Source organism: Anguilla rostrata, chromosome 5 (genome assembly GCF_018555375.3).
Source record: "Anguilla rostrata isolate EN2019 chromosome 5, ASM1855537v3, whole genome shotgun sequence".
NCBI classification, from domain to species: domain Eukaryota; kingdom Metazoa; phylum Chordata; class Actinopteri; order Anguilliformes; family Anguillidae; genus Anguilla; species Anguilla rostrata.
In genome coordinates, this window is record NC_057937.1 from 42230014 (window position 1) to 42242359 (window position 12346).

The following is a 12346-nucleotide window of genomic DNA, read 5'->3' on the forward strand; positions in this document are numbered from 1 at the left end:
TAACTAGCTAGTGGTTTGCATCTTGCAGTATAGCCTCTGTAGTTCTGCAGACAGTAGTCACTGACACATCCACACCTGCCTCCTGAACAGTGTTTCTGATCTGACAGGCAGGTGTTCTTTTTATTATCATGAGACTTCTTATTCTTATTATCATGAGAGTTCTTTTTTAGCCTACCTGGGTCGTTGTGAATGTCATTGAACAGTTTTTGAATAAGTTTCTGAAAATGCTCTAACTCTTCACCATTTCAGCAGACATGTTTCCAAGAAAATCTCATTTGGCTAAGTTACCTCAATATCACAGCAACCTCGGACTGGTCTGATGCTTATAGCCAGCTGTCTTTGTTTACGCTGCTGTGTGCCAGTTCAAAAGAAATGTTCCTTGATTTTTTAGAAACACCTGACACATGTAAATACTAAATGTGTGGTCTCTGCCTATAAATTTTATTGGGAAGAAGTTTAGTTATCAGGGCTGTTCATCCTTATTTCATTATTACTTATTTTGGTTTTGCATACAGAGATTACAAGATGGACTGCCAAAAGCCAGTAAAAAAAAAAAAAATCCCTATGAACAAGCAATCCAAGTTTATCCTAGAATTGCAATAAACTAGAAACCAACTAAACAAAAAACAAAACATGTTAACAAAAAAACTTAAATGGCAAGTGCAGCTAAATCTAGCAAATGTACGTAGATCCAGTTTGTTCAGTACATGTCCTGCTTTCAGTCTTAAAGAGGCAGTTTGCCCAAAAATGAAATTAAAGTGTGTTGCCCAGTGTACTGTCTATCCATCCAGATAGTTTTACTGAGATTTGATGAGTTTTGTAGGTGCAGTTCACCTTGACACAACAGACTAATATATACTTACATTTTTTGTGGCATTCGATAAACTGAACAGCATCGTCTCTTTCCAAATGTACTGCCACGTTTACTCATGGACATCCACAGAGCTTAATTTGTGCATCAAACTATTTCCTCTACTTAAAAAAAAAAAAAAAAAATTAATGGTTGAGATATTACCGGGTGTAATTTACATCATGGAACAAGACACTTAATTTTTGGGCGAACTGCCCCTTTAAGATTTGATACCATGTCATGTTTGTGAACAATTAAAAAGTTGTCTGCATTGAAGTTTGATGATAGTTTTGACAGAAGAACATCAAAGCAAATCTAATACTTTGAAAAAGCAGGCATGTTTAATTTTGTGGCTTGTTAGAAAAATATCAACCCAGAGACCAATGATGAAACGTTAAATTCCTGGAGGTGAAGTAAATGGAAATCATGTTACGCAATAAAGATGTGATTGTTCAACATACTGTTTCCTGGAGGTGCTATGACCAGAATTACCCAGCATGGCTTTTAATGCACTTACCTAAAATAATACCTTTCCAGCCTTGATAATCAGAATGGGCCATAAAAGCCTCCGCCCCTTTCTTTTAAAATACTCCTATTTCTTCCCCAGTTATAGCCTATAAAGCGCAAACGCCGGCCTAGAAGCACTGAGAAGGCCAGACTGGTTTTTCGGCCATCTTGTCCGGTGTGCTTGGCCTTCCTTTGCTCTGTGCAGATTTGCAACAGAGCTTAATAATGGTTCTCTCCCCCCTTTTTTTCTTTCACCTTGTCAACAAGAAGTCCTGACTGCTCTGCTGCTCATGCTGCTTCTGGATTTTGGCTTTTGGCATAAGAAGAGCAAGGTTGCAAAGTGCTTGGCTTGCCAATACTGTAATTCAGGGCAGATTTCTCACCCAGAGCCAAACCAGGGTACGTTGCTTCTTACCTTCAGCTCCCCTGTAAACAAAAATCAACATGACCGCTTCAAGAATAACCCAGAAAGGAAATTGCCCGTTTGAAGCCCACTATATTAATTAAAGCTGACGGTGCTTCGACGGATTGAAAAACCTTTCCCGCCACTTGCCATTTATGCATACACGTAGGCTTACTACTGTTGCTTATGTTTATGTACCGTTTGTTTTTTTTCTCCTTCACAAACCCCACACACTCCCTCCCTAATTAATTTGCTTGTCTCGTTCTTTCTTCCTGCTCCCTCTCTGAACTCCCTCCATCCCCGTGGCCTGCTCCAGATCCTGCATGGCCCGTGTGTAGCTGTCGGATCGAGGTCCCAGGCGTGAGGAAGCAGGTGCGGCGGTGCGGCAGGCTGGAGTGTCGAGATGAAGGCCACCCACCAGAAGAACTCGGTGCGGATTCTGGCTGGCCGCGAGCGGGGTGCCCAGGGGCAGGGGTCCCAGCGCCTCCTGCAGCAGCTCGTGGAGGAAAAGGCCCGCTGGATGAAATGGCAGAGCCAGGTGAGGTGGATGTGGCCACACCTTCCCCGAGCCATGGGGTGGGGCTTCAGTACTGGAGCATCACTCAAAAATAAATTGGCAGCTGCCTAATGGAAGCAAGAGTCCAATCCTATCAGGAGGCACTTTACAAAATTCATAGGGTTGCAAAAAGGGTATTTTCAGGGTCATTTTTAGTCTTCAGACATCTATGCTGTTGTCACTTTGGATTTCACTGAAACAGAGATTGAGCCTCTGAAATGATGTTGCCCTTTCAAAGCTTCAAATCACTGTTGACTTGCCAGTCAAGTGCAGCTTTTTAGCAGCAACACCCTCCTATGTGAAAAATGACTGTCCAGTAGCTTTCTAAATAACGTTTGGTCTCCAGAAATGATCCACAATTCTCTTAACGTTGGGGGCCTGGTATATGTAAAGAGGAGGAGAAAATGGATTATTTTACCCAGGTCACCTTAAAAATGCACAAATAGTGGTATATAAAGTGGTTCAGGTTTGATCTCAATTTCAAGTGATATGAAATGTTGTGCATGTGCATTTCTTGGAACATAATTTCAATTGGGTGTACAGGGCATATTTCATATTTCAAATAAGCATAATTAAAAAAAGAGTACAAAGTTTAGGTGGCGCATATGTTTGAGCAAGGTGTTATGTATTTTTAAAAATCTGTTTTTCTATAATTCCACAGAAAGTAGAGTTACCGGACAGCCCTCGCTCAACATTCCTGCTGGCATTCAGCCCAGACAGGTAAGAAGGTCATCCAGTAGAAAAGCTTCTCATGTTTTACTGTGAGTTAGTTCATGCCTAGCTGTATAGGAGCCATGCCCAACATAAGATAGAGGGCTTACAAAAGTGCTTGATGTTAAATGTGGGAAATTAAAAGTTGAGAGAGTGCTTCTTTGTGAATACATATCCTGTACAGTGAAATTCCAATCTGCTGCAACTTTAGTGACATCATGCTGTTTTCCAAAACTAGCAGGCATCCAAAAAGTTTATAAAAGTCCTAAGTTTCCCTAACCTTTCATGGACCTGTTATCAGAAGGTCCTTATTCTTCCTTTAAAATAAGGGCCTTATTTGGAAGACCTTTTGCATTTGAAGTGCTGAAGGAACTCTGAAGAAACTCTTCAAAGCTTCGGCGTTCAATGCCATTTTTATTTTCTCATGCTTTGTACCGCACAGGACCCTAATGGCTTCTACTCATGTCAATCACAACATTTACATCACGGAGGTGAAAACGGGCAAGTGCATTCACTCCCTGGTGGGCCACCGCCGCACCCCGTGGTGCGTGACCTTTCACCCTACCATTTTGGGACTGGTGGCCTCCGGGTGCCTTGATGGAGAGGTCCGCATCTGGGATCTGCATGTGAGTGCTTCTCGCCTACACACAATGATACAGTATGTCTCACCGTTGCCATGGGTATAAAAAACCCTTTTGAAAAGCTTTATTTATTTATTTACTTATTTATTTTAAAAATGTAAGTTGTGCTCAGTGTGTCACAAAACTGCGGCGTAAATCTGTTTTCGCTTACTGTGTTTTCCACCGAAGACATCTGTTCATAAGACAGCTGCGGATCCAAGTTAATGCAAATACCAGAGAAAATGTGATTTAAGTGCAGTGGCTTAGACCTGTCAGGCCGTGTTTTACTACGTTTCAAACTTGCCAAACTATTAACTTTACTGTAGCATAATAAATTTATGGTAAGTTGAAATGTCTCCGTACAACGCATAGAAAACATCGCAGAGGATTATTTTCTGTGTTTAAAAAAAGGCACGGATTGTTCGGGTGTTGCGTAGCGCTAGTTGGCTCCCTCTCCCGTTTCTGCGAGCGCTCTGACCTCAGTTCCCCCTGCCTCCGTGCCCAACATTCCGCTCTCTCCAGGGCGGCAGCGAGAGCTGGTTCACCGAGAGCAACGTGGCTATCGCTTCCCTGGCCTTCCACCCCACCGCCCAGCTCCTCCTCATCGCCACTAACAACGAGGTCCACTTCTGGGACTGGAGCCGGCGGGAGCCCTTTGCCGTGGTCAAGACCGCCAGCGAGACAGAGAGAGTCAGGTCTGGTCCCCCTCGCGTCTCTAAATGGCTTCTCGAGACAAGGTTACATTGCATTATGATCACTTAGCAGACGCACTTATCCAGGGCGACTGACGGAAGTGGAGAACATTACTGCTAGTCTCAGGAATACTAAAGTACGGTATCACCAAGAAGGCACAAAAGGACCATTTATGATCAATAAGTGTAGTGTTAATCTGATAAACAACAATATGTGTTGTAACAAACATAGGTTTGCACAGCTAAATCTATAGCACTGTCCCAAAAAGTAATCGATGAAAGAAATGATAGAGCCGTGGTGCGATCTGAAACGGTAGGTCTTCGGTCTGCCTTGGAAGATGGGCATCGGCATTTAACCGGCACACTTTTTTTGTTTTGTTGCAGGTTGGTCAGATTTGATCCCTTGGGTCACAACCTTTTGACAGCCATTGTCAACCCTTCGAACCAACAGGTGAGGGAATAATTTCTTACTAGTCCTATTATGGCTTACAGGCAAGTCTCCATTTAAATGTATATGCACATGTATGTTATGCTATATATGCCGTATATGTTGTCTACTGCGGTTTGGCGTTCTTTTATGTGTTAACCGACGCGCCCCCTCTGTTTGCCCCCTGGCAGAGCGATGACGACTCCGAGGTTCCCATGGACAGTGTGGAGATGCCTCCCCACTTCCGCCAGCGCTCCTTCCTGCAGTCCCAGCCCGTGCGCCGCACGCCCATCCTGCACAACTTCCTGCACATCCTCTCCTCCCGCAGCTCGGGGTCGCAGGCCGGGGAGCAGCCCCCACCCGCCGAGGAGAGCCCCGCCCCTCCCAGCCTGCCCTCGGGCCGCTACACCTCCCTCCGCGACCGGCCCGCGTACCAGGGCTGCGTGCAGCACCTGGGCATGGTGTGCTTCTGCAGCCGCTGCTCGGTGGCCCGCACCTCCTCGCCCGGCGAGGACTCTTCCTCCGCCCCGTCCCCGCCCCCGGCCTCCTCCGAGCTCCTGCCCCACCACGCCTCCACCTTCTCCTCGGCCCGCACGGAACCCCGGCAGCCCTCGGAGCCCCGCGGGCCGGACCGCCCCTCGGCCTTCAGCAGCGTGTACGGCAGCACCGCCGGGAACTCCCTGCGCAGCCTGTCCTCCGCCCCCTCTGCCCGCCGCGGGCTCCTGGGCCTGGTGGCCAGCCCGCCCCTGAGCCACCAGCAGGCCAGCCGCGACCCCTCCGGACGCCTGGCGGGCGCCGACTGGACGGGCAGCATGCTGAACGTCCGCTCGGAGGGCGGGAGCGGCGGGATGCCCCCTCCCAGGACTAGCGCCTCCTCCGTCAGCCTGCTGTCGGTGCTCAGGCAGCAGGAGGGCACTTCGCAGACGCCCGTCTACACTTCTGCCACCGAGGGGCGGGGATTCCACTCGCCTGGGGCTGGCCCCAGTGGCGGCAGTGGCAGCAGCAGTGGCAGCAACCTAGGGGGCGGGGCCGGCACCAGCAGCGGGCACCACCCCCTGGGAGAGGGAGGGCGGAACAGCCCTGCCTCTATCCGCAAGGTCCTCCAATGCAACTTGAGCCGGTACTTCATGGAATACGACCGCCTGCAGGACATGGAGCAGTCCATGGGCGCGGAGGGTGGCCCGGAGCAGCCTGCGACCACGCAGGAGCTGCTCAACAACAACATGGACCCTGATCGGCCCGGCCCCTCCCACTACCAGCCGCCACCCCACAGCAGTGAGAACAACTCCAGCCTCTCACGGGGCCACCTTAACCGCTGCCGGGCCTGCCACAACCTGCTCACCTTCAACCATGACACGCAGCGCTGGGAGCGCACTGGCCAGGCCTCCTCCACCTCCAATGAGGAGGCTTCCCCCTGGCAGCCTTCCAGCTCCGCCTTTGAGGCCCTGGGCCAGGGGGGATCACGAGAGCCCCATCCCCCTGAGAGGAGGGCAGTGGCCGTGGCCACAGTACCCACTGGGGGAGGCCCTGTTGCTGACCCAGCTTTTCCCCGCCCGGGGTCCTCCAGCCAGCAGGGGGAGCAAACTGTGGGGCTGGTGTACAACCAAGAGACGGGCCAGTGGGAGCGAGTTTACAGGCAGTCCGCCGCCAGCCGAACCAGGAATGTATCACAAGAGGCCTTAAACCAGGAAGTGCCTGAGGAGAACTCGGACGAGGATTCCCTGAGGAGGTGAGAGCCCACTTTACACTGTTTCTGCTAACGGTTCTTTTTCTTTAGTACTGTAGTTTCACACTAATGCCTCCGGCTCTCTTCTAGAAACATTTGTAGCCTAATTCTGTTTTGTCTGGTTTTATAAATGCTGCTGAGTGTAAGGTATCTTCTGGTATCACAACAGTCCTTGTCTCAAGGGTACATTGGGGGGGGAAAAAAAAAATTTACACAACACTTTTTTTTACTTGGCATGTTGCCTCTGGTTGCTGTTATCCTGCACTGACATTCCAACTGAGGTGACCAACCAGGGACAGAAAGTAATCCAAATTTTTTATGGACACGTGACCGCCATTTGCAGTTTTTGGTTTGAACCTGTTAATCATCTTTATCTGGTTCAGTCTATAGCTGCTTTCCCACACTGAGCACTTGTTGTATTCTGGCAGTCTAGTACTATCTGGCATTTTAATAGGTCGGTATTACTCACACATGATGTGTAAAGCAGTAATTATTTTCTGTACAAGCACAGCAAGTTATGATTTTGTTAACACTGGCTTACTAGCCGGAGAATCTAGAGTTTGCTAAGTAGCTTGGTAATGAAGAAAAACTGATCCGTTAAGTGAATCGCTACCGGCCATATTTTAATGTGTATGTATATTTATGGGAATTTCTCTAGCTTTTATATTAAATTAATATGACTGACAGGGTGTACTGCATAGCTTCTTATTAGTCTGGGCAATCATTTATTTGGTGTATACGCTCAATTCATTTATTTCAGTAGTTAGAAGAATGTTAGTTGATGGCTGCCGTTGTTTTGCTTTGGGTGCTTGATCCGGTAATGTAATGGGTTTGTTCACACTAAAGTTGAAAAGAATGATTTCCATGTCACTCGATCTTCATCTGTCATATTTCCAGTGCAGTTTTTCCAGAATGCCGACTGACTCTTAAAAATGAAGTCCCAGAACCTTGCCGAATAAGGCTGCAAGTGAAAAAAGGTCATTTCTGTTCCTTGTTTTTAATGTCCTGATTTGGTTCCCGGTAAATGGGTTGTGGCTTTTGTGAATCATGCCATTTGGCAGCCTTAGATTACCCCCTCAGCAGTGGGAGATAACTTTTGTTTTGCATTAAAATTTTACAACACGAGTAGTCATTTGAATAGTAGTTTCCATTTCCATCTTTGCCCATTTCTCAGCAGTCAAAGACCTGTCAGACTGTCACACATTTGTTTGTTGAGGTTTATAGTGAGGGAGGCATTTCGCCAAGCCTTATGTTTGTTTGTGATTGTAATTAGTCAGGTGATCAGAATGCCAAAACCTGCCTTCTCCATTTGATAGCCTCGTTTAACCTTTCTGATTCAGCTGGGAATTAGCTTGAGGTGTTTGGCTACACCCAGTATGATATTCCGATGCCAAGTTGCAGTGACTGGCAGCATTTGTGCGATATGCTGCTGGAATGTTGAGGCGCCGCACAAAAAGTTTGATTGGGTCCACTGAGGACATCTGAACCACCCAAGGCCTCGGGAAATTCAGGTGTTTGGCCTGCTGCCTGGGTCATAGCAGTTGGCGGATGTATTTGCATACATTTTTTATGTGCCGAGGAACATAAGGAACTAGGGTTCTTGTAAGGGATGATATGTGTCAAAGATGCATGTCTGCAGCGGGTAGTCTCACCAGATAGCCTACTCTGTTCTGTATTCTTAATGTTGAAAACTGTCTTCCATTGGAGTTGAAACATTACAATTTGGTTAATCTCAAGAATTTAATCTCATGAATATCAATGAAGGTGACTGGTCATTGGCCGTGTTTTTTAAAATCAGTATTCATAATCTGTAATAAACCTCCTGTGTTTGTGAAGTACTGGTCTCAAGGAATGGTGGAGCTACCCTCTGGTAGTAGCTCTGTTAATGTTGTATTCCAAATGATGTTTTGTATCTTTAAGAAGTGTAAGTTTTCTTAGGTTTACAGGCCTCCTGAATCTGCACAACCTTTTTAAACTAATGAAATTTATATGTATAGTTCACTTTTGGGATTTTTTTATGTTTCATTTTTGGTGTGGTTGTGACTGGCCCAGACAGTTTTTGTGTGTGATTATGGGCGCATTCAGACGCTTAATAGTTTTTTATTTTTATTTTTTTTACAACTTTTACACCTGCTTTATAGTAGTATTTGGGCATCTATGGGTTTGTGGTTTAAGGCAAGAAAATAAATAGTACACCTCAAGTAGGCCAAGTCCAAGCAGCTGGTGCAGTGACGTCGTGTTTCCAGAGGCTATACGTATGAACACATTGATTTTATAGCTTTTATTCAGAATTGAAAACACAAAATGTATTTTAATTTTGTCCTGGTATAGAATTGAAGAGCATGCACTTCAATTCTAGTGCATGTTCTTCATTCCCAAGATTAACCAGAGACATGGTTCAGATAGCTACATCTGGCCTAGCCAGTGCATAGTTACTACTGCCTTTTTTAACATTTACCATTTACTTACGACCCAAAATTGTTGCTACAATTGTATTAAAACCAAAGAAAGTTTCACATATGTTGCTAAATGTTATTTATTCAAACCTTAATTTAGTTATAAGGAGTTGTAACAGATGGAGGCTGAGCGGTTGAAAGGGGAAGGTGAATTGTCTGCTGACATCCCGTTTGAGGGCAACTAACCACAATTTAAACAGATCTGGGTTGTCAAAACATAGTTGGTGAAAGTCACATGAAGGTGTTTTTGCCAATTTGGGATTGCACAAGCTAGGACCATTTTCAGTCCTGAGGATTTCATGTGATGCTTCTCTCACGTGTAGTACTGTTGATGCAGGAAGCCATGCCACTTTTTCCCCTTTAGCGCAGTGGACTCAGGCTGCATGCATGGTATGAAAGGGTTTTTGAAGAAAGATGAGATTAAATGTAGGCCTAATTATTTTTAAAATGATGATGAGGTAATATACACACATCCACCCTCTGCAGTCATAACATTGCTGTACAAGTTGCTTTAGAGTTACTCAAAGGCTAGATTTAGACCCCAGCTAAAAAATGGCCAAATTACATTTTTGTCTGGTGTTTTTAGAAGTGTGAACAGCAGAGAACCACATGGAGACTGGAGTATGAACATAGCCAAAGTGTATTTGCTTGCTTTAAGCCACAAATCTGTTGATACATCAATACCAGTTATTGTGATGCTGGCAGGTCATAAGAAACAAGCTGCAATTAGCCTACTTGAAATATCCTTCATTGTGCAAAAGAACTGTCTAGGAGTGGAAAACATAAACTAAAACTGAAATAATATACAACAATTGCAGAAAGAAGACTATCCTTTTCAACAACGAGGTGTAATGTAGAATAACAGAATGTAAGGATTTATTGCTGTAGTAGTAATGTAATGCCATTTGTAGCAGTTGTTTTGTATCTCCTTTCTTGGGGAAAATATTTACTGTCTGCAATGCCGTATCTTATTTTTAAAGCATTTTCTCCTGTGTGGTTTCAAAATAATCGAGTCATTCCTTAAGTCATTCGTCATGAGAGACATGGTGTTGATCAAAAAGATAATTTAGTAAATGTGCTTTTTATAAATGAAAGTGTGCTTGAAGTCTAATTTTATTTAACTATGTAATATTTTAGGAAAAGAAGTTACAACAAAGTAAAATGCGGTGAAAAACATGAAGGGAGACAAGCGGCTGTTTATAAAATACTTTAAGTTGTGGTCTGATATAGGCTACGTGGGGTAAAATGGTGAAACCCACTAAATGTAGGCCTATATCAGAGAAAGATGGTTCTATGTGTGAAAAAGTAATTGACTTCTCTGAAGAATTACTTATCACATTTCACCTCTTTCGTCTACCGCAAGGTCGGTAATGGAAAGATGTAGGCCTATCTCCAGATAATTGCCATGTGTCCTGTGATGTGAAAATAGGGTTAACTGTGGGGAAAAGTGGGTTATCACACTTTTGCAGGGCGCCCCTCTCTAATGGAAGCTCCATTCTTACTGTGAAATTTGGAAGTAGGCTTCTTGGAAATGGGCAGCGCGAACGCGGTTAAGGCTGCGCTGCAACCAAACTTTGATCAAGGGCAGCTCTGTCCTGGTGGAAGGGCTGGCGTGTTCTATACGGCTGCTTTTCCCTCTTGGTGGCAGTGTGCTACTGGCTAACGTACAGAAATCATTCGAGTGCACGCGCAGCTTCTAGTTTGATATAACCACAAATATGATGAGCTCTCCTTTTGATAAGTACAGTAAATTGATTTATTCTGCTCATTTGAAAAAAAAAGGTAATTTTAGAAATTGGAAATATAAGATAGCCGAAGCATCTCAAGCCATCAAACGCAACTGCTTCTCTTCAGCATCAGACTGAATCGTCCTTTGTGGGTTGTAAGGTTGGAATAAGGGTTCTGCAGGGACAACGTTTGGAACGGCAACTATGTGAAATTGAGTTTATCGAGTGCAGAGATTGCAGTGTGTCTGAAATGCTGCTCAAATCAGAAAGACCAGAGTATTAATTTAGCTGTAATTATTTTGGCTGTCTGTAACTACCAAGGAGCAAATTGCTGAAGAGATGATTTGTTTTTCCAAAAGGTTTGTGTGTCCCTAATTGTGAATACAGGCACCTGCACTGTGGATGCAACCTCATAATGCCACCGTGTTAATCAAGACAGAAAGCTCATGTTCTGTTTATACGCTCTTCTAAATGTCATTGTTATTTTATTTATAGCGACACATTACAGGGCCTGTCTGACAGGTAGGCCTAAACATTTAAAAATGTCTTGGTTTTGAAGTGCCTCCTACTTTCAAGACAAACATGAGCCTAATATTTAATTTCACTTGTAAAATATATACTTTTCTCAGAATCCATTTGACCCTACTTAATATCTAGCATATAACGGACTGCCAAATCCAGCCATTGTATAGACAATCCAAATAATATAGGCAAATTAAAGCCACTCTATGTATGTCACTAAAAATGCACATCTGAACTCATTAATGTATATAGGGCAGAGCTAATGCCGGAGGCCAAACATTCTGCCAAGTACTCTCAATTTTAAATATTTCTACATGAGACACCCAGCCTCAGTGCACAAATTATGCTTTAAAAAAAGATTAAGAGAGTATGCAAACAAATTTAAACATTTTTACAGAGATTTTAATAGGAAAGTTTGTAATATGCTAAAAAATGTACTTCAAATTGTGTCTGTCAGGAACTAGCCTATGTGTTTGTGCTGTTCTTTGATGTCAGTTGACTAGTGAGCATTCCCTGGTTTTGAAAGTTGTTAAAAGATCACTTTTTAACCATTGTATTGTTATTGGTATTCTTTCAAGGTATTCTGCTGGTATCTTATCATAGTGTAAAAGTCTGGTGTCATGACATTCATCATGGATGTATTGTGTTCAGTGGAAACTCACCAACTTGTAAAAGGGACTATGAGCTACAGTCTCTTGAAGCACTATGGTAATCCTGGCTAATTACAATTCAATTAGGGACTTTACAGATCAAAAGGTTGGCAATTTACATCAAATTCCCTCAGACACAGAGCCAGCTAGTCAGGGATTCTCTACACAACAGAGAGCACTAATTATAAAATCATGACACCGATGGACTGTAGGCTCGAATGGCATCAAAACCCAGTTAAATCTGAATGTGTGTGATTAAATTAACTGCTATCCAAATGAGGCATCTCCTGTAGCTGTGCCTACAGATGTCAGCTTGTTTAAAAAAAGCATAGCCATTCCTGTATGACATTGCTGATTATGATTCAGTCTGCCACCTTGGTGGGGTTGTCTTTATCATTTAATGATCATACAGCACCGTCATATGAACTCTTATGATGTTAATATCAGATCACTTCTTACTCCAGCTCAGCGATGCACTGTTCCAGTGCAATTAGTGTTT

The 12346-nt window shown here is 44.2% G+C and overlaps 1 protein-coding gene across 2 annotated transcripts in view; it reads left to right on the top strand.

The window, feature by feature from the left end:
• LOC135255306 (activating molecule in BECN1-regulated autophagy protein 1-like) overlaps positions 1–12346 on the top strand; it is a 106436-nt gene that overhangs the window by 3852 nt on the left and 90238 nt on the right. Inside the window, exons 1-7 of one of the 2 annotated variants that reach the window (XM_064336298.1) lie at positions 1608–1756; positions 2077–2298; positions 2978–3036; positions 3470–3653; positions 4170–4342; positions 4724–4790; positions 4958–6495. In XM_064336298.1, the coding sequence (XP_064192368.1) occupies positions 2164–2298; positions 2978–3036; positions 3470–3653; positions 4170–4342; positions 4724–4790; positions 4958–6495 (2156 nt within the window). In that variant the 5' untranslated portion in view covers positions 1608–1756; positions 2077–2163. Of the gene's footprint in view, positions 1–1607; positions 1757–2076; positions 2299–2977; positions 3037–3469; positions 3654–4169; positions 4343–4723; positions 4791–4957; positions 6496–12346 lie in introns of those variants that run through there. The other variant, XM_064336296.1, reaches the window with a different exon arrangement.